The 27,792-nt window shown below is 42.1% G+C and overlaps 2 protein-coding genes across 2 annotated transcripts; one reads left to right on the top strand and one right to left on the bottom strand.

Annotated features, from left to right (window-relative positions):
* LOC145943446 (uncharacterized) lies at nt 1–26,894 on the top strand. Its single transcript, XM_083050951.1, has 6 exons — nt 1–1,382; nt 24,482–24,887; nt 24,961–25,284; nt 25,549–25,767; nt 25,956–26,175; nt 26,570–26,894. The coding sequence occupies exons 1-6, from the start codon at nt 9–11 to the stop codon at nt 26,892–26,894; spliced, it is 2,868 nt and encodes a 955-aa protein (XP_082907077.1). The 5' UTR covers nt 1–8.
* Nucleotides 10,114–10,833, bottom strand: LOC145943930 (uncharacterized). Its single transcript, XM_083051851.1, has one exon. It carries the CDS (start codon nt 10,831–10,833, stop codon nt 10,114–10,116), a length of 720 nt encoding a protein of 239 aa, XP_082907977.1.
* Nucleotides 26,895–27,792: the final 898 nt, after the last annotated feature.

Genomic DNA, 27,792 nt, shown 5'->3' with positions numbered 1-27,792 from the left:
GTGCCAGAATGCTTGATTATCTGGCAGAATGGGACAGGCAGAGGAAAAAGTGCAAGTGGTCCACCATTATTAGTGGCAGGTTCAAAAAGTTACAAGAGGTCTCTATCAATATCACTAAGACTCTTCTTGAAAAATTGGAACCCAAAGGTGATATAATTCACCTTCGAAATAAAAACTATGAACTTGAAGGGAAGTACAAAGAGGCAATGCGGAAAATCGACAGACAGGAGGAGGAAATTAAAGAACTCCGCAAATACATTTTGGAGTTACGAGGTGAGATAAACTTATTCAAAGGCGGCGGAGGATCTTTCGTGGCTTCCGAGCCCTTCTCTGCGGCTAAGCGCTTAGAGAAGGCACGAAGGGTAAAGCCAATAAGAGACTCTGAAAGCATTACGCCTGTAGAAATAGAAGGAACTACCCAGGACAATATATCTATGGAAGTGGATAACATGCAAGATAACATGCAGGAATTAAGTACGCCAGGTTGCTCCAAGGTTGATGATTATATGACTCGCAGGGATGATTGGTTACCTGTTACCTCTGTTGACCTAAATACAAAGGATAGACATTTCCCTCTGATTACTTTACAACCGAAAGGAAAAAGGGAAAATAATAGGTTTAAGAAATTAGATAGAGTTACTAACATTCGTCTAAATGAAGAGAAAATATGTCCGAGCGATGAGAAAATATTCAAAAAACCAAGTAATGTAATTGGCGTGCGTGCGAGTGATGTAAATAAGGGAAGCGGTGTTAGAATTATAGAAAACATTCAACTTATTCCGCCCAGATTTAACATACGTTCCAATGCTCCGAAATTCAACCGGGTAGCTGATAAGGATAGGTATAATAATAACAATGATAGGGATGGCAATGCTAAGTATAATCCTAATAATGATAACGGTAACGGGGTTTCGGTTGATAGAAGGGGTAAGCCTAGAAATAGGAACAAGAATAAAAATAGTAGATCGGAGCCTGTTTCAGACGCGGCTGAGTCGGATTCAGGGGTGTCTAAGAAGGCTAACCCTAATCGTAAGGTGGTACGCAAGGTCGCAAAGAAACTAATAAAACCTGCGGTGGTTACCATAACTGGTAAACCCGGCGGACTTTCATATGCTGAAATCCTAAGGAAGGCTAGAAGCAACATTTCTCTCGGTTCGATTGGTATCGAGGATACGCGAATGAGAAGAGCGGCAAACGGTGGGATCGTGATTGAGATTCCCGGCCCAAAAGGTGGTGAGCTTGCTGGGATATTACAGGCTAAACTTATCGAGGTTCTTGAGGACGAAGTCCGTGTCTCTAATCCGCAGGCTACGGGCGAAATTCGAATGAGAGGTATCGATCCATCGGCAACTAAGGAGGAAGTCTGCGAGGAATTGTCCAAGGTAAGTGGGTTTTATCCTTCTTACTTCAAACTGAGCAATGTATCGATGATGCGTTCCGGTATGGGGATTATTTGGGCGCGGTGTCCTCTGGAGGCGGCTGTAAAGCTTGCTGAGATGGGGCATATCTACGTTGGCTGGACGAAAGTTAGTATCGAATTACTTCGAAAAAGACCGGTCCAGTGTTTCAAATGTTGGCGGTTTGGTCACGTCAGGACCAATTGTAATAATCCAGCCGACAGAACCGGGTCGTGTTTTAGATGCGGTTCACCGGGACACGTTTCAAATGGATGTGATAGACGCTTCAACTGTGTAATATGTGCAGAATCAAACAAAGATCCCAATCACCGAATGGGTTCCGATATCTGCCTTAATAATCAGGGCTTCCTTAGCGGCGTTCAGCCGGTTCAAAGGCTCAGACTTCAATCGGATCGGAGGTTCGTGTCCGAATCTGATAACCCATAATGTCGATTAATATCATTCAAATTAACTTAAATCGAAGTTGGTACGCACTTGATTTGCTAAAACAATTTATGCGTGAAAAGGAAGTAGGTTTTTCCGTAATATCTGAGCCTCCTCAAGGCGTAAGAAGTTCGACACGTTGGTTTTGTAGTCAAGATGGTCTCTCAGCTATTTTGTGGCGTAGCGAAGCCACTAGTAATCATGTTTGTAGATGCGTATATCGCGGTAACTACATCGTCGCGGTTTCTTGTAGAGATATAATAATAATATCCTGCTACATTTCTCCGAATGTTTCATACGACCTCTTTGTGGAGTTCCTCGATGAACTGGACGGCTACACTCGCGGATTATCGGGAAAATTTCTCGTTTGTGGGGATTTCAATTCTAGATCCGCTTATTGGGGCTCTCCCAATACAAATAGACGCGGAGAACTTTTGTTTCGTTGGTCTGCTGTTCGCGACATACGGTTAGTGAACTACGGTATTGTACCCACTTGTGTGCGATCGCAGGGGAGTTCTATCGTGGACTTAACATGGGCCTCGACTGAGTTGGTTCCGCATATTTCGGACTGGAAGGTTTTGGGGGATGTGGAATCGCTCTCGGACCATCTGTATATTCTCATTAAAATCAGTGAGGATGGCGAGTGTAGACGCGGAGATCAGCGTGTCAGGAAACGTTGGAATTTTAAAAAGCTAAATCCGGCATACTTCATGGAAATTTTAGAACTCATTAATGATTTGGCTCCTCCGGAGGAGGATTCCTTGTTACCAGATGAATACATTAAGTGGATAACGCGTTGCGTGAAAGATGCGTGCAATCTTGTAGCACCTAAAGTTTCATGCGTTAATTTCAAACGTAACGAATACTGGTGGTCTGAAGAGATTGCCTCCCTCAGGCGGGATTCAATCTCTGCTCGCAGGAAATGGTGCAGGGCTAAGGGTCGTTGCAGCCCGGAGGAGCTACTCGTTAAGAGGGATGCGTATCGGATTGCCAAGAAGACCTTGCGTATTGCCATTAATAAGGCTAAGAATAGGGCCTGGAATGACTTTATTCTCACTTTAAACAAAGATCCTTGGGGTCTTCCTTATAAATTGGTATTAGGAAGGTTACGAAGGGCATGTCCAGGTATCTCGGAGGTTTTAGACATTGAAGACCTCCGGAAAGTCGTTGATAAATTGTTTCCTAATAACATCATGGAATACGATAGACCCGACTTGTCAAACTTAGAATGGAATCTGAATTGGAAAGTTACAGTTAGAGATGTCCAGGAGTACGTGTCCAAAAGACTCAATAAGAACACGGCTCCTGGACCTGATAATATTAAATTTAAGGCTTGGAAACTTCTCCCGCATACTATGATCAAACGAGTGGCTGAATGTTTCACATCTTGCTTCGAACGTGGTAAATTTCCGGATATTTGAAAAAGGGCGGTTCTGGTCCTTATACCTAAGGGGGAAGTTATACTATCGGCGGACATTAAAGCCAGACCTATTTGTCTGCTTGACGAATTGGGCAAAGCGTTTGAGCGTATTATCACGGAAAGGAGTGGATGAATCAAAATGCCAACTATGCGCTGTCGAATAACCAGTTTGGTTTCTGTAGAGGGAAGTCCACGATAGACGCTCTCGTTTCGGTTCGTGATAGCATACGCGATGTAATCGATAGGGAGAGGGTAGTCATAGCAGTCAGTCTTGATATAGCTAATGCCTTCAACTCTGTCCCGTGGAAGGTCATTCTGACTGCGATGGAACGGAAAAGATTCCCCGAATATCTGCGCCGTGTGGTTTCCGACTATCTGCAAAATAGGTACATTATCTACAAAGATAATACGGGTGCACTCCTCGAGAGACCTGTCGAGTGTTCCGCAGGGGTCGGTCTTAGGGCCACTCCTGTGGAACATTGCGTTCGACAGCGTTTTGAACTTGACTCGAGGAAGGATGTCGAATTATTTGCTACGCGGACGACACTCTGATTACAGCCTCTTCTGACAGATTGTATGACGCACTTATCAATGTTAACTTACAAATTTCTTCAGTTTTACGACATATGAGAAATCTAGGTCTTACTGTGGCCGAAAATAAGACTGAAGCTGTGGTTTTTTACAAGAAAAAGCCGCGTGCGATGCCGATTATTACCGTGGGCGACTCGAGAATCGAGACGAAAACGTCTATGAAGTACCTAGGAGTAAAGATTGATAGTAAATTAAGCTTCCGAGATCATTTTGACTACGTCGGAGTTAAATTGGGTAGGATGGCGCGCGCATTGGGCCGGCTGATGCCAAATCTCCGCGGTCCTGCGGAGAGGAAGCGTCGACTGTACGCAATGGTAATGACATCCGTCGCGATGTATGCCGCTCCCGTGTGGGCGCGTAACTTTACATCGGCTTCAGAAAGGATACTGTGACCGTTGCGCGGCCTTCAGCGCATTGTGGCGCTTCGAGTCATATCCGCGTATAGGACGGCTTCATTTAGCGCCGCGGCCTTGCTGGCACGGATGCCTCCGTGGACCCTGGAGGCTTCCCTGCGTAGTAGGGTATACGAGCGGGTGACCGCTTTAAGAGGTACGGAGGATGACACCCGAGACTCAGTTGCGGCGATTAGGACGCAAGAGGCAGAATTGTTAATTAAACAATGAGATGTCTTGCTGAGCAGCCGCGGATCATGGGGTCAACGCACAATTGCGGCGATTAAACCTAATTTTAGGCGTTGGCTGGCACGTAAGGAAGGAGGTGTGACATTCCATATGTCACAACTCCTCACAGGTCATGGGTGTTTCGGACACTATTTACATAAAATAGGCAAACGGGATTCTCCTGCTTGTTGGCACTGTCCGGCTAGAGATGATACTGCCGAGCACACTTTGTCGGAATGCATAGCTTGAGTTGATTATCGTCCAAGATAATAACAGATTTGGGCCTCGACGCTAATGATAGGTTGGGTTTGGTTGTAATAGTAGATAGGGTTATAGATGATGAAAATAATTGGAACGCATTTGCTGAATTCGCTAGCAACGTTATGAAGGATAAGGAAGATGAGGAGCGAAGAAGGGAGAGAGCATTAGGGACTCCTCCTTCTTCTCCCGACGTCTCCTCATCGGAGTGAGTGTTGTATGAATGTGTTTCCATGTTCTTTTGTATCCTTATTTATCCAACTTTATTTCTTTGCCTAGAGTGTTAACCCATCATATTTGTAACAGATGGTTTGGGCGGGGTGCTTGGGCCGTCATTGCACGTTGCAATATATGATGGGCGGGACGGGGTGACATTGCACAGTGGCGCAGCCTTCGTCCCTTGAGTTCGTGGACGTGACTTTTGCCCGGTTACGTCCAGTAGAGTCATGTCCAGACAGAGGTCATGTTCTTGTATTTCATGTATTTATGATACAGACATTTGGAGTCTTCCAACAGTATGCGACGAGCGGCCCCTGGAAGGCTGCTGTATAGTGTTAGGTAGCCATCGGTGAGGTTTAGCGCGGGCGGGGTGTAGCCTCCTGCTACCACCCCAACCCCGCATAACCCAAAGTCTCCCCCGAGGCGGCGGGTATGTGTAGAGCACATTCCTCGTCGTAAAAATAAAAAAAAAAATATATATATATATTGGCCAAGAGTGGATTTTTATATATAAAATATACTTATAATTATTAATTATAATTATTATTAATTAATAATTATTTTTAATTAAAATTTTAAATATAAGTTACTTAATTTATGTTTAAAATATATTAATTTTATTAATATTATTTTATAATATTAAATATATTTTTTATATTTTATATTTTCTTTTTGCATATTGGGTCGCATCGCCTACTCGCTATCGCCAGTATTCCGGATTCGCTCGAAATTCGTAGCTCTATTCTATCAAAAGAAAATAAAGGACAAAAGATATATACCTGTCCTCTTCTACATATGTTCGAAGAACAAGGGTTCTCATCTTTTCGGTGCGTTCTGCGCTGCCGACCTACCCCTTCCACTGCAAGATGGCTGTCGCGCGTGAAATCTTGCATCACTGGTTTCAACATGTTCGTCGCAGCGTCGGCCCTAAAATCATTTCTTTCCATAATATCTTAATGATTTATGGACATTTAATGGACATTTTGTTCATAAAATGAAAAAAAAAACAAAGTTTCAATGGATTCTAGAACGCTCCGTTGACAAGTTCGAGCAGCCGGACATCGGCGCTTCCGTAATAAAATTATACTAACGAGGGTACAAAATTGTCGATCATCGGCGTTTGTTCTATACCTTTTGGGAAAATGTCTAAGATCCCTCATAAAAAAGTCGTAAAGATACCATCTACAAATATTGCACTCAGAAAACTCCCCCTCCTTTGTCGAAACATCCCCTCAACCCGCGTGACGTCAGTCCCCGCACCAACGAGATACCCCCGCCCCGCGTGACGTCATATCCCTCGCCATGGAGAACCCCCCGCACCCCGCACCACCCTCAGAGGACCCTGGTTAGAACCGGCCTTGTATCACTACTCTCTCACTGAAAATGAATCATAAAACGAGCGACAAACGGCGATCGAGAAAAACCGACGAAGCGAAGAAACAACATAGTTTGGAGAAACGGCAGTTGGTGAACGAACTGCACGCTCCGGCAAGGAAAAATTTTCCCCGAAGACACGTCATAGTGCGGGGATACGATGACCTGTGGCAAGCTGACATCGTCGAGATGCATCCGTACTCTCGTTTCAACGGAGGTTACCACTACATACTCACCGTCATCGATGTGTTGAGCAAGCATGCGTGGGCCATTCCACTCAAGAGTAAAGGTGGAAGCGAGACGGCTGACGCTATCATCGAGATAATTCGAGATAGCAAGAGATGCCCGAGAAACATGCAAACCGATATGGGGAAAGGATTTTATAACGCCGACGTGCAACGGCTTATACGGAAACATAACATTAATCACTATTCTACATATTCGGTATTGAAGGCATCGGTCATCGAGCGATTCAATCGCACGCTGAAGAACGACATGTGGAAGATGTTTTCGCTGAATGGAACTTACAAGTGGATCTACGCGTTGTCGGAACGCGTATCGGATTACAACGCGCGCAAGCATCGAACGATCGGCATGCGACCCGCCGACGTCACCCCCGCGATCGCTGATAATCTTTTAAAAACGGTATATAGTAACATAAAGATTGCCGCTCCGGCAAAGTTCAAAGTAGGTGACCCGGTACGCGTTAGCAAGTACAAGAAACTTTTTGAGAAGGGTTACACACCAAATTGGACAACCGAAGTGTTTAAAATTGTTAAAGTGCAGCGTACTAATCCCGTAACCTATCTACTCGAGGACTATCGCAAAACATCTGTCGCTGGAGCGTTTTACGAGGACGAGTTGCATAACGCGAATTATCCAGACGTATATCTCGTGGAGAAAGTACTGCGCAGGAGAGGTGACGAGGTTTACGTAAAATGGCTGGAATTTGACAATTCGCACAACTCTTGGATACATAAGGATAATACAATTTAATTTATACAAACTGTATTTATTAATTACTCAAAAATTAAAAAATATATAATGTGTACAACATATAAAAGTATTTGAAATATAAAAATATATAAGATCTTTATTAATACATCCTTTCCAATAATCATTACAATATATAAAATACATATACATATGTTACATAACATTATATCGCACATACATTATATTACATTATATTTTATAAGGGTATCTGGTAATGTCCCCATGGTAATGTGTCGGTCGAATCAGGTATGATATACCGCTTGTCATCGTACGGACTTAGAGCAATTTTCGTCTCGCGAATGGTGTATACTTCATGCAATTTCGATCTTATACATGACTGACTACGTGTCATTTCAATCTCTTCATTCAAACACCGCGTGTAATCATCAAACGTTATCGTTCTCGCGACAACGTTACTCTTGACACCTTTAACCTTTTTTGTATCTTTCTTACCATCCACTCGCAAAGCGTACATTTTTGCTCTAAGTCCTACAAATTCATTCATTATCGTACCGTTATTTTCATCTTTCATTAGACCTGGTACCCTTTTATTCACAAGCGGTATACCGTACGCGTTGTCAATTGGATAATCGCTCGTATCGAATCTAGCGATATCGCGTTTCATATTTTCATACACGTCTTCGCATTTAATATGATATATTAAACTATTTGTATCGGTGTACATTACCCGGCATCTGTCACGATAGAGCGGTGACATGTACTCGTGATGAAATTCATACAAACACGTTTTAGAGATGTCGAGTATGCACATGCCGACATAGATTGGTTTATAAAATTTCATCTCAAGTTTACGTAGTTCTACAGCAATTAAATTTTCCGAAAAGACGCTTCTACTATGAAAATTTGGTTTCGCTATCATTGCCTCTGCTCCGTATCGTCCGTCCCACTTTGTCAATAATTTTACATCGACACGATTACGCACATTTTCCATCGTTTTGCCAAATACTGCATTATTCATCAATTTATATAAATTTTTTTCAAAATTATTTTTCGATTGAGTTCTAAATTTTGTGTTAAGTTCAATGTAACCGCATGTGGATTGAGTGAATTGTAATACGCGATGTATCTTTACGATACGAAGACCGTGACGCATGCACTGCTGCAGGTTGTAGTAGTGTATCACATAACGCTTCTTATCTTAAAGCGTTGCGAGTAACTTATCTTCCCGCTTACCGGGTGGTTTATCGCGTGTTGGGCAAAACGGTAGGTCAGTGTGCATGTCGTGAAGATGTTGCGGATATTCTAAATCTACTTCGAGGATATAGCCTATAGGCGAATCGAGCGTGATAGATGATATGTCAAAATTAGATATGTCATCGACCCATCGAAAATCGGCGTAAGGCAACGGTTGACACATTGCCCATCCATACAAATTATTTACATCTAAATACATTAAATATGATGATGGTTTCGACGGATCATACGATTGCATGTACTTGTTATTAGCATGGGCGTATCTATTGGAACATTGACTTAAACCACCGCGTATACCCCGTTCGATAAACATGACCATATCAATGTCTGTAAGCAATTCGAATGTTATATTTGTATGTTTTAACATGGCATCTCATGTATACCCGGGAAGAGTATAATAATACGCAGGGTCAAGCCCATAACTTTTAATACAACTATCGCGGAAATTTTCAAAAATATCTGCTAATAACATGACATCAATTTTTAAATATAGATCACTATATTCGCCTAGCGTTCGAAGGGAGAATCGGTTTCAAACGTTCTGGGCGTGCACGTAATCGCTCTCGGATATTGTACCACCGGTCAAAGAACTGTAAAATGATTCGCGCGGCGATAAACATGTATCTTGCAATTTGTCGATACAATCTATATATTCGTATGGAAAGACACCCTTCCGTGTTAATAGATTGAAATTTTCTGTCGGTAAATTTTGAAATTCCGATTGTAAAATTTTTAGTTTCTCTTTATTCAAAAAAGGTGCTAATTTATCAAGACTTGTTGCCAGAAATTTATATGAATCGATAAAACGTAATTTTATATGATTTTTCGAATTGTCTTGTGTCAATTTAACAGTTTTTGTAAATGAAATATATTTTTCTTTTGTTATCGGAAGTAATTCGATTTCCCCTTCGAACGCTGTAGCTATATCCTCGATAATGAAATGCACGTCATAACCGGATAAATTGTGAAAAACTATTGGAATACAAAAAGATTCTTTATGATTTAGATTGCAATTTGAGCGGGACCTCTGTATCGTCCAGTCAGATGACAATGATCGCGTACGCGTGTATCGTCTTGTACAAATGGTTTTCGCATATATGACAATGCGTTGCGCTGTGAAATTTTTTCCACTCGTCCGATGTTAAATTTACCATGGGAACATTTGTCGTTAAAATAGTCTTTATACGTAACGCTAAATTTTCAAGTTCTTCGGCGAACCATGAAACGCAATCGACGCTACGGCGAGAATTATACGCGGATAACGAGTTGTACGAACAATGTATATAATAAACCTATATAAAAATTGTTGTGTATATATTATAATAAATTTGTTGTTTCTTCAGTCTTTGCCAAAACACATTCCAAGTCGGCGTACACTACAAACGGAAGTCGCTCCTTTCTGTTGTAGTTGTCGAAGCCGAGCCACTTGTCTTTATCGCTTGTTAACCGGATAGCGCAGTCGTTTATCTTTCCACAGTCTACTGTATGTGACTGCAACTTGTCCTCCGATCCGAAATAGTGCAAGCATCTATGAAAGAAAAAATTAAAATTTTATTTACGATTATTTTAATATATAATTTTATTGCAATAAATATACGTACCGATTGCAGATATATTTCTTGTGATCATGTTTTCTCAGTTGCGTGCTGACAAGCCGGGATAGATTTTTGATGCATGCGAAATGTCCAACGTTGTCGTCCTCCACGTATAGCAAATTCACATGTTTTTCTCTTTTTCGATCGGCCAGTCGTATCGGAACAATTGATAGTTCCTTCTTCCTCTCGATGCCGTAGACGTTGATTGAGATATCGTTTATATGTTCAAACTTTTTTATTTGGTTCAGCGTCATCGGAAACTCAATGTTTTGTAAATTTAGCACTGTCGTATAGTGCGGATATGAAAATTCCCGTTCCATATGTCTTTCAGCGGGGTACAGAGCGGCCACCACTGACCACGCGAAACACGCATTGTGTCTGGATTGCACATTAATTACCGCTCTCTTCGTCATAATTTCTCGCGGTAATTTAATATGGCATCCCGCGCGCATTGAATTATACTTGTTTATATTTATAGTCAAGTTAATTATTTGTGATAACGCCCAACCACTATCGCGTTCTTGAAATTCTGCTAGCGATGCTAGCGTGGGTTCGATAACGTGGCGCTCGTACCACTCGTGTAAATCGGACGTGCGAAAGAGTACATAGTTTTTTGTATTGACACTTTTGTTGGCGCGTTTATCACCGAACAAAAATTCGCCATTAAACACCGTGTTCACTTTTACATTAATGTGTTTTTGCATCACTTTCTGCACGTGTTCGATCACAATGTCTTTGGCATCCTCGAGAAATTGACGAGGTTCGATGTAATTATTGTTTATTACCGCACCGGTTAAGATGCAGCTCTCGAACGCCGTATCAATCTCTCGCCAAACGAGTCTTTCCGCGTTATTGTCGCCACTGTATTCACCACCACTGGATATAAACTGTTTCTGCAATCGAGTTTTTATACACTCGAGTTGCGCGATTCTAGCAACCAAAGATTGTCTATATCCAATCGAGAATCGCGGACGCTTGACACGGCTGCGTTCTTCAAGCTGTTTGATCAATTCCTCGCAGTGCAGCGCCCATGCAAAATATTCACCCAAGGTGGTGACTTGGCGGGACCGCTCCAACAGGTCGCATTCGTTCTGCTCGATGTTTTCCATTATTTCTTTTATTCACTATTATGCCACTGACACTTCTGACACAAGAAAAGTAGCCACTAAACTTTTTTTCACCGCTGCATCTATGCGCTTTCAAATCGTACTATGGTTTGACGCGCTCTCATCCTCCTTATATGTATTTTACCTAATTCTGTTTTTTTTCTAACATTTGGCGTATCTCAAAAGATAGTTTCCCGAGATATCGGTTTTATGGATAGAGGAGTAAGGACACAAATTGCCGAACGTTGGCGCCGATACGTTGCATTCTTCCTTAAAAAATATTAAGGAAGATATTTTGCTCTCGTTTACGACCGATTTTCCGCGAGGGTACAAAGCTGCCGAACGTCAACGCTTTTACATCTGCACCTATAAATAATGTTTTGACATGTTCGTCGCAGCGTCGGCCCTAAAATCTTCATTTCTTTCCATAATATCCTAATGATTTATGGACATTTAATGGACACTTTGTTCATAAAATGAAAAAAAACATAGTTTTAATGGATTCTAGAACGCTCCGTTGACAAGTTCGAGCAGCCGGACATCGGCGCTTCCGTAATAAAATTATACTAACGAGGGTACAAAATTGTCGATCATTCGCGTTTGTTCTATACCTTTTGGGAAAATGTCTAAGATCCCTCATAAAAAAGTCGTAAAGATACCATCTACAAATATTGCACTCAGAAAACTTCCCCTCCTTTGTCGAAACATCACCTCAACCCGCGTGATGTCAGCCCCCGCACCAACGAGATACCCCCGCCCCGCGTGACGTCATACCCCTCGCCATGGAGAACCCCACGCGCCCCGCACCCCCTTCAGAGGACCTGGGTTAGAACCGGCCTTGTATCACTACTATCGAGATATTGATTCCATTTTTTATTATTTATTATTTTGTATTTTTACATTTTTTTGTATTTTATATTTTATTAGATTTTATATTTTTTAGTTTTAACCTTTTTTCTATGTTGATTTATATTGCCCATAGTTTAGAGATCCTTCTAAGAAGTATAATAATCACGCGACAAAGTTGTTATTGTGAATGTAATTATTTGAATATAATTATTTGTCAAAGCTATTTGTTTATAATCTCTCAAGAACAATATAGCTGCTAAAAATAAAACTAAAACTTTTACTGTTTAATTAATTAATTTTTTTTATTATTTGAAATGATGTATTTATCATTTTTATACTCATATATGAGACATTCTTTTACAAATCGAACACCTAAAATGGGGTAACATTTTTTATTTGCTTTAAAAATTTTTCACGTGTTTCTTATACAAAATAAGCCAATACGTATTTTGGCATTTTTTTTTTTTCGTCAATATTTTCGAAAAAACAGACGGTTAAAATTTTGAAAACTCGCCGATTATGCATTTATTTAAATCGCGATAACTCCGCTTCTATTCATCGTATAGAGATTAATTTAGGCTCATTTTCAAGGTAATAGAATTATCTTCATTTTAATGTCGATTATTATATTTGTTGTTAACTTGTAATTATTATAAACAATTAAAGTATTTAAAATTTATTACTCGAGGCCATCAGTTTAAAAATGTAATAAAAATACCATCGTATTCCTCGTTTCATTTTCTATAAAAATAATATTTTTTTAGAATGGTCATTTGATCCCATCTGTATGGAATAAATTAATTTTTACTGCAGGACGCGCTCCGCGGCGCGCGGCGGCGGACGCTTGGTCGTACTGCGCAGCACATGTATACGCATTCGCGTTTGTGCATGTTCTACCGGAGTCAGTTTCTGGCATCACTGTTCTATACCAGGCACAGTACAGTATATTTTTGACTGTTGAATGTGGTAGACGATTTGTGAGGATTTCGATTTTTGCGGTTTATGTTTTATTATACGTAGATTTAGTTTTAAGAGTGTGCATTTTGAAATGTAGTATGTAATTTGAAGTGTTATTATATTTTGTGAACAAATGTAAGTATTATTATTATCATTCAATGATGCGTATTTTAGTATCCAATGTTTTTTTAGTTATCCAATTCTATATTCTATCGTGTACATACTTACAGTGACATTGAAGATTGAATTACAATAATTCAATGTCACTGTAAGTATGTATGTACACGATAGAATATAGAATTGGATAACTAAAAAAACATTGGATACTAAAATACGCATCATTGAATGATAATAATAATACTTACATTTGTTCACAAAATATAATAACACTTCAAATTACATACTACATTTCAAAATGCACACTCTTAAAACTAAATCTACGTATAATAAAACATAAACCGCAAAAATCGAAATCCTCACAAATCGTCTACTATATTCAACAGTCAAAAATATACTGTACTGTGCCTGATATAGAACAGTGATACTGTTCAAGATCGAACGTATTTGCGTCGCGTTATTCGTTAGCTTTAGTTCTCATGTCAAACGGCCGTGAAATTCCTGCGTGTTTACTTGTCGCGGTATCGCGGAAGGACGAGAGAGAGAGAGAGCCTAGCGTGTTCGTATGTCTTCGTTCGCTCTCTTTCTCGTATGGTTCGGATGTTTCCTGTCGCGTTCTTTCCTTCCTGTCGCTCTCCGGCTAAGTGCGTGATCATGCTCTACGAGAGTGACCGGAAGGAATGTCAGTTTTTATAATTTAGTTCGTAGTTGCCGATCCTATTCGGGATCATCTATAGTTCAGTTCCTCTTGGGAGGCCGCACGCGACACATCGCATCTCAATAGCCGTGTCGCGAACGCAAGTTTCGCGTCTTTCGCCAGCAGCAGCGACATTACGAATCGCTTGCCCTGCACCAGTGCGGAAACCAAATCAACCGCGATATCATCATCATTCTCACCGATCGTGAATTTCTGAAGGCTCGCTGGCGGAGCACTTCGCGTGCGCTCGCGCGCCACGATCGACCGAACTGGGACATCGCGGGTCCGGGTGTATTGCTCGATCACCCAGTCAAAGAACTCAAACGAAAAGTGCGTGCGATTGTATCGTGCCGAGTGCACCGCCGCCGCGCTTGACTTTATATCGTCGGCCCTGCCCCGCGCTCGCGGCTCAGGGCGCGTCTCTATCTTCGGGACTCTGTGTCGCGCTCCATTAAGAGCCAATATTATTGTGAAGACCGACGGGAAGACTCGCGTCTGAAGTGCGTAACCGCGCTCGCGCTGGCCATCCCGCGCCCCGACAAGATTTCCGTTCTCGCGTTACCGCTCGGTTACCGAGCCGGACATTACGTCGCAACATCATTCGCGCGTCAAGATCTCCGTCAATCGTCGGAGTCACGCCTCAGCGTACCGTCAGTTTCAATTCCCGTCGGCCTCCTCATGTAACTGTCTGTGCAATAAATTCTTCTGTCAGTGCCTGTGATACTGTGTGTCTCGTCATTCTCGCCTCCTCTTCCTATCCGATAGCGATTCATATCGCGCAACGTTCCCGATCGCGTGCCTCTCTCGAGGCTTGTGCCGGTGTTCGCATTCGCATTCTCGCGGTGCGGGATATTCCTCCGCTCACGAACATATTGCTGGTCCTTCGAGCCGGATCGCCGGGACGTGTCGGATCGCGGGAGTTTAGTGACAAAAATCGCAAGCTATTTCGGCAATCATGCAGGATCTCCTGCAAAAGCAAGGCAGTGTGCAGCACTCGATCGAGCGCTCGCTCTCAAACTTCAAGAAGATGGGAAAGTCGAACGTGACTGCTCCCACGATTCGGAGCAGACTCTCCCACCTCCAAGAAAGCTGGATGCTGTTCCAGGACGGGCACGCTCAACTACTCAAGGCCGTTCCTCTAGCGACTCGCCCTACTGTGAGCTACTTCAAGGACAACGTCCGCGATGTGGTGGAGGACATCTATCAACAGACGAGAGACTTCATGACGAATTGGCTCGAGGAACTCGAGCCAATCGGAAGTGAAAATCAATCTCTTAATGCGAGTGTTGTCGGGCTTACGGATGCGTCCGCGTTAAATCTTTCTTATTTACCTCCCATTAAACTTCCGCCGTTCGATGGCACATACTCAGACTGGGAGAATTTCCGCGATCGCTTTCTCACACTCATCGTAAAAAACAAGTCGCTGACTGACTTCGCGCGTATGCACTATCTTTCTTCGTCGTTGAAAGGTCGCGCTCTCGACGCGATAAGCAATATTCCGGTTACCGCGGATAACTTCTCAAGTGCATGGGACGCGCTTAGTCGGCGATTTGAAAATCCGCGTCGGCTCTTGGCGCATCACTTCACTACGTTGCTCGGATTGCCGGTGTCAAATAAAGAGTCGGCCTCGGATCTTCAATCGTTAATTGATAAAATTAATATTTCCGTCGCTTCCATGAAGCAGCTCAAACGCACGCCGAGTGAGTTATGGGACGACTTTCTCGTCCACCTCGCCGTGCATCGGCTTGATCCCGCGACGAGAAAAGCATGGACAATTCGAGCGACTGACTCCGACACTCCGCCAACGTATGAAGCTCTGTGCGCATTTGTGAGAAACAGAATTCGAGCTCTTGATGAATGCACTCTTCAAGTGCATTCGAAATCCGGAAACGATCAAAAGGCCGCCGGCCATCAACGCGTTTCCGCCTCAACCGCGTCCGCGTCCTCGCCGATAACCTGCCCGCTGTGTAGATCTAAGCATCTTGTAAATAAATGTTCGAAGTTTATCGCTCAGACTCCGATCCAGCGCCGCGAGACCGTGAAATCTCTCAAACGGTGTTTCAATTGTCTAAGTTCTCTGCATTCAGTTCAAGAATGTAAAAGCCGATTTTCTTGTCGGTCGTGCAACAAACGGCATCACTCGATGCTGCACACTGGATCGGATTCTGAGCCAGGAATTTCCGTGTCTCCGACGAAAGACACTCCGCCGCCGGTTCCGTCTCAATTGCCGTCGGCTACGGTCCCGGCAGTCAATTCGCTTTCGGCATCCGCGGTTCTGTGCTCGCGACCGCGGGTCCTTCTCGCTACCGCGCGTGTTCACGTTGCGTCGGCCTCAGGCCGTTCAGTGGTGGTCCGAGCTATGTTGGATCAAGGCTCGGAAGCCACCTTCATTTCTGAAGCGCTCGCTCAGACTCTTCGTTTACAGCGCACTCGCATGCTTACGTCTATCTCGGGCGTCGGCGGATGCGCTGCCGGCACGGCTCGGCAAGCCGCTTACATTAAAATTTCTCCTCTCATTCCTTCCTCGGCGTATTTATCCGCCATCGCTCTCATACTTCCTTCGCTCACGGCTTATGCTCCTCAACGTGTCGTCGATAAATCCGCGCTTTCTCATCTCTACCACTTAGCGTGGGCTGATCCCGATCCGACCAGCACCGAATCAATCGATTTGCTCATCGGCGCTGATCTGTGTAGCGAGGCTATCCTCGAGGGGGTTCGTAAAGGACAGCCCGGATATCCCGTTGCGCAACAGACGATCTTTGGGTGGGTTATTTCCGGTCCCGTTCCGGATTCGGCGCCGCGCTCCTCTCACGCAGTTTCAGTGCATCATTGCACATCATTAACGTCCCTCTCGGAGGACATACAAAAGTTTTGGGAGATCGAGGAGCTCCCTTCGTCGCGCATCTACTCTCCTCAAGACGAGCAATGTGAAGCTCATTTTAAGGAGACTCACTCACGCGACGCAAGCGGGCGATATATTGTCCGCTTGCCGTTCAAATCTCCGCCGCCTTTAGCTATAGGCGACTCAAAACGCTCCGCTGAGCGTCTTCTACAATGCCTTCTCCGCCGCTTCAAGTTTCAGCCCGATCTTTACCACAACTATCTCGCGTTCATGACCGAATACGAGACGCTCGGACACATGCGTCGTGTCGCGGATGACACCTTTTCGTCACACTCAGTTTATATTCCGCATCATCCCGTGACTCGCGCGGACAGTGCAACCACGAGGTTGCGCGTGGTTTTCAATGCATCGTACATTACTTCCAACGGGTCTAGTCTGAATGATCACCTACTCGTTGGCCCGAAGCTACAAACTGATTTGCGATCAATTATCGTCAACTGGCGGCAATTTCGGTATGTTTATATCGCGGACATTGCCAAAATGTACCGCCAAATTCTATTAGATTCTCGCGATGTAAATTTTCAGTGAATAAAGTGGCATCCGGCTCAAGGTAACGCCCCGTGCGATTTTCAACTCCTTACGGTCACTTACGGCATGGCGTGCGCTCCGTTTCTCGCGTTACGCGTGCTCAAATGTTTGGCCGACGACGAGGGTAATCGATTTCCTCTTGCTGCCTCAATTCTAAAAACGCAGATTTACGTCGACGATGTCATTTTCGGTGACAATCAGATCGAGGCGCTACGCGATAAGCGTGATCAACTCATTGCTTTACTTCGCTGCGGTCAATTTGAGCTTCGTAAATGGGCCAGCAACTCATCGGTCTTACTGGCGGATCTCGATCCTTCGGATCACGGTTTAGCCTGTCATAAAGATCTCTCTGAGGGTGAGAGTGTCAAAGTGCTCGGTATCATTTGGAATCCCGCGAACGATGCATTTCAATTCAAAGTGTCAACGGAGCCTACAGCTCCAAATACTAAACGGTCAATTCTGTCGGTAATCGCTCGATTGTACGACCCGCTCGGATGGGTCACTCCCGCGACCGTCGCGGCGAAACTAGTTATGCAACAGTTGTGGCGCGCAAGGATCGGCTGGGACGAGGCGATCCCTGATGCGATCATGGCGAGATGGCAAATTCTTTATTCTACGTTACCTAATCTCAATCGTATAGTGCTGTCGCGGTGGACTAATTCTCTCTCAGATTCCTCGGCGGAGTTGCACGGCTTTGCAGATGCCTCCACCCATGCATATGCCGCCGTCGTTTATCTGCGCGTGACGAATTCCGACGGTCGGGTTTTCGTCTCATTAATCGCTGGCAAATCTAAAGTCGCTCCGATTTCGCCTATGACCGTGCCGCGCTTGGAGCTTTCCGCCGCGCTTCTTCTTTCCCGGTTGATCACGTTCGTTCGCGACGCGCTCAATTTGCATTCTGTTCCCTGTTTCGGATGGACCGACTCGACTATCGTGCTCGCGTGGCTTCGGTCTCATCCATCGCGATGGAAAACCTTCGTAGCAAATCGCATTGCGAATATTAAGACTACATCACCATATGTGGTGTGGCGTCATGTGCCCACGGCGACGAATTCTGCTGATTGTGCCTCGCGGGGCCTTTCCAGCGCCGAACTCTTAAATCATCATCTATGGTGGGACGGCCCCCCATGGTTGAGACTGCCCTCAGATGATTGGCCCGCGGCGCCGGAGCCTCTCAGTGACGATTCTCCCGGAGAGGAGAAACTTCGCGTCTGTCACGCCGCTACTCCGACCATTCCGTGGGACCTCGCATCCCGTTTCTCGTCGTGGCCGAGATTGATTCGTGTGACGGCTTACTTATTTCGCTTCATTCATTGCTGTCGGCGCCTTTCGCGCAATTCTGCTCAGTTTCCTGGGGGCAGCGCGCTTTCTGCCGCTGAATTCTCCAAAGCAAAAGTTTATTGGCTCAAGCAAATTCAATTCGAGTCATTCCCGGCGGAACTCCGCGCGCTGCGTTCAGGAAACCCCGTATCTGTCAAAAGCTCGCTCGCGCCACTGACTCCGTTTCTTGATCGCGACGGGTTGTTGAGAGTCGGCGGACGCCTTCGTTGCGCTCCGCTTCCGTACGACTCGCGTCATCCCATTGCTTTGGCCAGCCACCCCCTCGTTCGGCTCATCGCGTCACACGCGCACCTCCGCTCGCTACACGGCGGGACTCAGCTGACACTCAGTGTTCTCCGGAAGGAATATTGGATCCTTCGCGCAAGAACGCTAGTCAAGTCTATTATTCATGCGTGCGTGCCGTGTGTCCGCGAACGCGCTGCGGTTCCGCAGCAATTAATGGGCAATCTCCCGGCCGTGCGAGTGTCCCCTCCGCCTAGGAGCTTTGCTCATTGCGGGGTGGATTACGCTGGGCCTATCAAAGTTCGTTCGGCTGCCGGTCGCGGAATTAAGTCCCACAAATCGTATGTCGCGCTTTTCATTTGCCTCGCTACTCGCGCCATCCACCTAGAACTAGTCGGGGACTATTCTACCGCCGCGTTTATACAAGCTCTCAATCGCTTTAGCTCTCGCCGCGGACTTCCCCAGGCCATCTACTCGGACAACGGTACGACGTTTGTTGGCGCAGATCGCGAGCTTTCTAAAGCATATGGCGCGACGCTTCGGGATCCCCAGCTGCTCAACATCACCGCCGGGGATAACATAAGCTGGCACTTTATTCCGCCCTCCGCTCCTCATTTCGGAGGACTGTGGGAGGCCGGAATAAAGAGTGTTAAATATAATCTCCATCGCGTGGTCGGGGATCACACTCTTTCTTTCGAGGAGCTTACTACGCTCTTATGCCAAGTCGAGGCATGCTTAAATTCCCGTCCGATCGCGCCGCTGTCTGACGAATTCGACGACTTTCAGTTTCTGACCCCCGGTCACTTTCTGATTGGAGCCTCGATAACGGTCCCTCCGGAGCCGTCGGTTCTGGAATTGAAGGAAAATCGACTCTCGCGGTGGCAAACCGTTCGGCAACTCGCGGAGCGCTTTTGGAAATTGTGGTCCGCAGACTACATAAATACTCTACAGCAGCGAAATAAATGGCGCAAACCGCACCTTCCTCTGTCCATTGGCAAAATCGTTCTCATTCGCAATCCTCTATTTCCTCCATGTAAATGGGAAATCGGCCGCGTCACTTGCGTTCATCCTGGTCCGGATGGCCTTCCGCGCGTGGCCACCGTCAAAACCACGTCGTCGGAGTTTGTTCGCCCTATCGGTAAATTATGTCTGCTCCCTATAGACTTACCAGATGATTCAGATCTTCGGGCGGACAAGGTCTGACCTCCGGTTTTCGCGTAAATTCTAAGTCTCATCGCCCGAAGGACCCGCGTTCGCGATCGCTCTCGGCGTCGTAAAGCTGGTACTTATAGTTTAACTTAAGGTTCTTCGCGATTTCTTTCGTTCTCGCTCTGCGTCTTTCATTTTCTATGCGTTTATTCGTTGCGATTACTCTTAAGTAATGCGATAATCTCGTAGGCTAAGTTCAATTCATAACTCGCGGTCATGTCATATTTCGATGTCAGTGCACCGCCTCTTTCTTTTCGCGCTCTCATTTGCGTTCATTTGCGATTCTATTGTGCTGTATTCGCAGTCACAATCGCGCGTTCTCGCGTTTCTAGTTTAAGGTTCTATTCGTTCAATTCTGCGTTATCTCGCGTTTCTAGTTTTATTTGGCGTTCTTAGCGTTAGTTCGTCAAGTGTTATTCGAAATTTATTCTTTGCGTTTGGCGTTTTCTTCACGTACTTCGCCGCGTCTTTATCTAAGTTATTTCGTCAAGGCGGGCGGCTCTTCAAAACCATGTATCTGTTGCTATCCTTCGGGGACACCTCATGTAAGCTCTCTCGTCCTTCTAGATTCGGGGATCTAACAACGCGCTTAATTAACGTGTCTTCCATTTTGAAGCTAATATTGGAACGACGTTCCAAGGCGGGCGGTATGTTCAAGATCGAACGTATTTGCGTCGCGTTATTCGTTAGCTTTAGTTCTCATGTCAAACGGCCGTGAAATTCCTGCGTGTTTACTTGTCGCGGTATCGCGGAAGGACGAGAGAGAGAGAGAGAGCCTAGCGTGTTCGTATGTCTTCGTTCGCTCTCTTTCTCGTATGGTTCGAATGTTTCCTGTCGCGTTCTTTCCTTCCTGTCGCTCTCCGGCTAAGTGCGTGATCATGCTCTACGAGAGTGACCGGAAGGAATGTCAGTTTTTATAATTTAGTTCGTAGTTGCCGATCCTATTCGGGATCATCTATAGTTCAGTTCCTCTTGGGAGGCCGCACGCGACACATCGCATCTCAGTAGCCGTGTCGCGAACGCAAGTTTCGCGTCTTTCGCCAGCAGCAGCGACATTACGAATCGCTTGCCCTGCACCAGTGCGGAAACCAAATCAACCGCGATATCATCATCATTCTCACCGATCGTGAATTTCTGAAGGCTCGCTGGCGGAGCACTTCGCGTGCGCTCGCGCGCCACGATCGACCGAACTGGGACATCGCGGGTCCGGGTGTATTGCTCGATCACCCAGTCAAAGAACTCAAACGAAAAGTGCGTGCGATTGTATCGTGCCGAGTGCACCGCCGCCGCGCTTGACTTTATATCGTCGGCCCTGCCCCGCGCTCGCGGCTCAGGGCGCGTCTCTATCTTCGGGACTCTGTGTCGCGCTCCATTAAGAGCCAATATTATTGTGAAGACCGACGGGAAGACTCGCGTCTGAAGTGCGTAACCGCGCTCGCGCTGGCCATCCCGCGCCCCGACAAGATTTCCGTTCTCGCGTTACCGCTCGGTTACCGAGCCGGACATTACGTCGCAACATCATTCGCGCGTCAAGATCTCCGTCAATCGTCGGAGTCACGCCTCAGCGTACCGTCAGTTTCAATTCCCGTCGGCCTCCTCATGTAACTGTCTGTGCAATAAATTCTTCTGTCAGTGCCTGTGATACTGTGTGTCTCGTCATTCTCGCCTCCTCTTCCTATCCGATAGCGATTCATATCGCGCAACGTTCCCGATCGCGTGCCTCTCTCGAGGCTTGTGCCGGTGTTCGCATTCGCATTCTCGCGGTGCGGGATATTCCTCCGCTCACGAACAGATACCAAAAACTGACTCCGGTAGAACATGCACAAACGCGAATGCGTATACATGTGCTGCGCAGTACGACCAAGCGTCCGCCGCCGCGCGCCGCGAAGCGCGTCCTGCAGTACAAATTAATTTATTCCATACAGATGGGATCAAATGACCATTTTAAAAAAATATTATTTTTATAGAAAATGAATCGAGGAATACGATGGTATTTTTTTTACATTTTTAAACTGATGGCCTCGAGTAGTGAAAATGACTTTAAATACTTTAATTGTTTATAATAATTACAAGTTAACAACAAATATAATAATAATCGACATTAAAATGAAGATAATTCTATTACCTTGAAAATAAGCCTAAATTGAACTCTATACGATGAATAGAAGCGGAGTTATCGCGATTTAAATAAGTGCATAATCGGCGAGTTTTCAAAATTTTAACCGTCTGTTTTTTCGAAAATATTGACGAAAAAAAAATGCCAAAATACGTGTCGGCTTATTTTGTATAAGAAACGCGTAAAAAATGTTTGAAGCAAATAATAAAAGTGACCCAATATTTTTTACAAAATCCGCTCGATTTGTAAAAGAATGTACGCACATGCAATTTAACATACAATTTAAAAATCATACACTTAATACCAATTGTGCTTTGGAAATTTTGTGTGTTTACATATATGAATGTGTGTGTATGCTACAATTATATTGCAAATTGTCTTACTTCTGTTTCGTTTTCGTAATCTTATATACACACTATGCTTTTTTTTTATTAATTTTAATTATATATCTCTACTTTTTATTTAACTTTACTATTCTGTGATTTTGTATTTCGAGTCCATCTGTTTTCTGCCGAGAAAATTTTCTTGTTTCACATTTAGGGGTCGCTTAGAAATCTTAATTTTAATTCTTGCCACAATACTGTTGTTTTTTGTTGTTATTTCAAAAATTTTTTTATGACATCGGTTTTCATCTTTCTTTATCTCAGAGAATTTCTTTTCATTCAGTTAGTCTCGCTCAGGTGTTACTGAGAAATTATTTAAATACTACACAATAAATCACTTGAATAATTCTATTATAGGAAATATTGTCGGAGAGGAAGAGAATAGATAAATTTTGATATAAACTTTCAAGTTTCTCTACATTTATTTTAACAACTGAAATTGACTTTGATTCAAAAGTATCTAAATTTGAATCACTCTACGAAACTTTAATTGCAATGCGCGGGCGACACATATTAATCGATTTCAAAAATATTTAGTACTATAAATTTAAATATGTATCGACATTTTAATTTTATTATGATGCTTATAGAAAAATTTGCCTGGTTTTGCTCTACCTTATCATTTATCATTAAGGATATGTAGTTTTACTACTATTTTTACTAATCTATATTAGCACACGGCACATTATTTAATTAAATAAATTTAATTTAAAAAAAATTGATATAATAATATATATGGGGCATTCTTTCTCAACAGGATACCCCATGCCTCATGCCAAAATTGGTTTAACTTTAAACAGTCGTTTAAGGACCTAAAATTTAGCTAATTGTATCCACTTTTTGATGCCAAGTGGTGTTTTTCAAAATTCAATATAATGGACTCAATATAGTGGCTATAAGCAGTGGACAACCAAAAAAATTTTTTTAATCTTCAATACAAAAATTAATTTTTGCATTACAGTTTTTCTTAAAATAACGTTTTGTTCTTTAAGAACCCCCCCAACGTTAATATCTCTAATGTCAATGGTAAAGAAAATAACTTGTAACACTTTATGCGGGACCTGCATATCATATGTCAACATGTAGATTCGTTATCAGCGACAACAAAAATGACGATTTTTATCCAAAATACAACAAAATTATATATAAAGGTTTTCGCCTGAAAATCCAAATTTTTTGGCCGTCCCCTGATTATAGGTATATAAGTCCCCGATATAATGAGTCTGTTATATTGAATTTTGAAAAACGCCACTCGGCATCAGAAAGTAGATGCAATTAGCTAAATTTTAAGCCCTTGAACGACTGTTTAAAGTTGAACCAATTTTGGAGAGCATGGGGTGTCCGCATATATTATTATTATTATTATTATTGTTGTTGTTATTATTATTATTATTATTATTATTATTGTTATTCTTGTTATTCTTGTTATTCTTATTGTTGTTGTTGTTGTTGTTATTATTATTATTTACACATGGCTATGTGTGGACAGACTTTGACAAGCGTGTACTTCGGAAAATGTAATTACTACAACACATGTATTGTTTATGCGTAATAATTATAACAAAATAAAATCCGATTTTCCTGACTGATTATATCAACGATTATCAAATTTATTTTACAGCAAAATAAAGTATTCTAAATTATTTGAGAAATATCTAAAAAGAATCTATGTGATAAAATTTTACGATTTTATGATACCTATATGATGTATTGTAGCATTTTATGACAATAATTGTATATATTAAATATTTTCCGATTATAACTACAAAAGCTCCATGACTCTTTCTAAAAGATATCAAGATTATAATTTAGGTGCATATTGTGTATAATTATAGGCCTCAAATATATCGCTTATTACTTTTCATAACTCCAGAAATCGATAAATATTAAACGATATAATTATACTAATCTTCACAACTTTATAGGTGGCCTTCAGACCGGTAATGGAGGAACTGACTCGTAGAGGACATGAGTTGACAGTTTTTACGCCGGCTCCCATGAACAATTCGTCTCTTCAGAATTACATCGAAGTAAAGTTGAATTATTCCTCTTACAAAGTGAACAAGAACGTAGACGTATTTGCGTATACTAAATTAGGGATATGGCCGATTCTGAATGATTTCTATCAACGTAATGAAGAAATGACCGATAGTGCGCTATCCAATCCAGTCATGCAACAGCTAATATCATCCAACTACACCGGAAAGTTTGACTTGATCATAGTCAAATCTCTGGTTTACGACGCATTTTATGCGCTATCGCACCGCTTCAATGCATCGTTGATTGGAATCACGTCGGTACCGCTTATGGCTATTCATCATTATACATTCGGTAAGCGGAATGTTTAATATTCGTGCATATGTGTGTACAATTATGTCACCAATTGTAATTGTGTTTCTCGCAGGAAATCCCATATCGTGGGCTTATTTGCCGGATTTATTAGCGAATGATTTGGATGAAGATATGAATTTGATAGATCGTTTCTTCAACGCGTACTACAGCATTCGTCAATTATGCTGGTATCGATATGAGATTATCCCCGTGCAGAAGATGGTCAGGAAATATTTTGGGGACACCGTGCCGCCCGCTCATCAGCTTGCCTCAAATATGGCATTATTGTTAGCGAATTATCATCCATTTCATCATCCAAACGCATACGTTCCCGGAATCATTCCCATAAGAGAATCTCGTCAAATCACTCAGAAGAACCATAGTCTACCACAGGTGCGTATAAGAGCAATGTAAACCGTAAACAGAAAATGTCATTGCAACATCTGCTAATATTAAGCTGCAACATCTTAAAACGTTTGGCACGAAAACATACTACGCATACAAATATACATATACATACACAAAGTTTCCATTGTTGCAACATTTTTGTTGCAAAATGTTTCTAATATATAATGTGATACAGATACTGCTTTTATCTCAATGTTGCAACATAAAATTAAAAAGTAAAATTAATTAAAGCAAAACGTGTACATTTTTGTAGGACCTTCAGAAAGAATTGATGACGCGAAGGAAGGATTTATATATTTTAGTTTAGGCTCCAATATAAGAGGTAATTTTCTATCTATCGAAAGACGTGACATGTTTCGTACAGTTTTCGAAAAATTACCCTACAATATAGTGTGGAAGTTTGAGTCCGATTTCCCGAATAAACCAAACAATGTTATTATGAGGAAGTGGTTGCGGCAGCATGAAATTCTAGGTTTGTAGTTTTTATTGCATGAAATCTCTATATGGAATATTGATAAATAGATTAAAATGGCTAATTTTTCTTTAAGATATCTAAGAAATAAATTTATAAAAATAAATGACACATGAAAAAAGATAAAAATGTATGTAATACCGTCGAAAATTATCGATTATATAAAAGTTATCTATTTATTTTATTAGCACATCCAAACATACGGCTTTTCATGTATCAAGGAGGCTTACAGAGTACCGAAGAAACAATAGAAAATGGAGTACCTGTAATTGGCTTCCCCGTTATTGCCGATCAACACTATAACGTAAAGCAACTGGTAAATCATGGTTCGGGAAAAAGCTTCAGCATCACCGACGTGACCGAAGACGAGCTCAAAGAGGCTATATATGAGATCATTACGAAATCTAGGTAATTCCTTTGTTTTTTTATTATCAGTCGTGGATCCGTCGTTTAAAAAATATGCATATTCCTATAGTTATCAATATCCCGAAATTTTTTTTTACTTTTGATCTCAATTTTTAATCTAACTTTTATTTGTTATTTTAAGCAGTCAGATCATCATTTTTGAAATATTTAACCTACAATTTTCAAAAGCATTTCTTTTAAATCTCTAAGTGAAAAACTGTTCGTTTACTGTCAGGGCACAAAATAGGAACTCAATTTCTCTATTAAAGCTATCGAAATTTTCTAGAACCTATAAACATAAACGAATTGAGAAATAGGAAGCAAATTTTTCGAAAATAGAAATAAATTTTGAAATGTTTGAGCAATTAATTTATTTGTGCTATCTCTCTACTTTTAGTTACAAGGAAAATATGCTGAAGTTGCGCGACTTACTGCATGATGTGCCGTACGATCCATTGAACAATGCCATTTGGTGGATCGAGCACGTCATACGTCATAAAGGAGCACAGCACCTTCGGAACAAATCGCGAGATATGCCCTGGTACAAGAGTCAACTATGGGACATAATAGGACTTATATTAATATTACTTCTTTTCGTTACGTACATATTATATTACGTAGCATGTATTATTTATCATTACTTTATATTAATTATCTGTTCCATCGGCAAACGCGTAATTGCACGTATCAAACCAGTGTCCAGCGCGAAGAAGCAACATTGATAACATTAAATAAAGATGATCTAAAACAACATTTTTACTATAAATTATTTATAAAAAAAAATATATATATAAAGTTACTACGAATTCTTATATATGTATATGTATTGTCGTTTTTACGTCCCAGATTACCTTACATCTTGCATAGCACTTGCGTGATGAAAAATAAGTGGATGATAACAAAATATAAAACATATAATAACGCAATCAAAATATTTCGAACAATGAATTAAGGGGATCCTAAACGGTTCTGCCGTACCGACAGAAATGATTATATTTTTCTATTTCGAAAACTTTTACACAATTAAAGTGAATATAACCAGTGAAAAATTTAAATTGCAAACCCATGTAGAATCGTATAATTATAGACCTCTCTTCACGCTGAAAGTTGCAAACCCATGTAGAATCATAACAAAAAAATAAGACAAAACACATAAAAAACAGAATAAAAAATTAATACAAACATTAAAAATTAAAAAATTATTAAAATTAATACAAATAAAAAAAAATAAAAAAAATTTTAATTAAAAAAACTAGGCACTGCTAAATTAAACAATATGCTAAAGTTAATTTTGAAATTTAGCAGTGCCTAGTTTTTTTATTAATTATATTAATTATTTGTATTAATTTTAATAATTTTTTAATTTTTAATGTTTGTATTAATTTTTTATTCTGTTTCTTATGTGTTTTGTCTTATTTTTTTGTTATGATTCTACATGGGTTTGCAACTTTCAGCGTGAAGAGAGGTCTATAATTATACGATTCTACATGGGTTTGCAACTTAAATTTTTCACTGGTTCATTATACGACTCCATAGGTTTGCAACTTAAATTTTCCACTGGTACAAAAGTTTCTACTTTCACTTGGCGCGCAATTTTTTTTGATATTATTACTTTTGTAG

The sequence above is a fragment of the Prenolepis imparis genome, unplaced genomic scaffold, assembly GCF_030444845.1.
Source record: "Prenolepis imparis isolate NDT839.2.m4 unplaced genomic scaffold, iyPreImpa1.0 SCAF_12, whole genome shotgun sequence".
In the NCBI taxonomy this organism is placed as follows: Eukaryota; Metazoa; Arthropoda; class Insecta; order Hymenoptera; family Formicidae; genus Prenolepis; species Prenolepis imparis.
This window is presented reverse-complemented; position numbering and strand designations above follow the sequence as displayed.

What these genes read in the sequence shown, in the direction of transcription:
- LOC145943446 (XM_083050951.1), top strand. Translation starts at nt 9, where the DNA reads ATGCTTGATTATCTGGCAGAATGGGACAGGCAGAGGAAAAAGTGCAAG. An exon ending in TATTCATCATTATACATTCG is followed by an intron (nt 24,888 to 24,960) that starts GTAAGCGGAATG and finishes TGTTTCTCGCAG; the next exon opens with GAAATCCCATATCGTGGGCT. An exon ending in CCATAGTCTACCACAGGTGC is followed by an intron (nt 25,285 to 25,548) that starts GTATAAGAGCAA and finishes ACATTTTTGTAG; the next exon opens with GACCTTCAGAAAGAATTGAT.
- LOC145943930 (XM_083051851.1), bottom strand. Translation starts at nt 10,833, where the DNA reads ATGCAAAAACACATTAATGTAAAAGTGAACACGGTGTTTAATGGCGAA.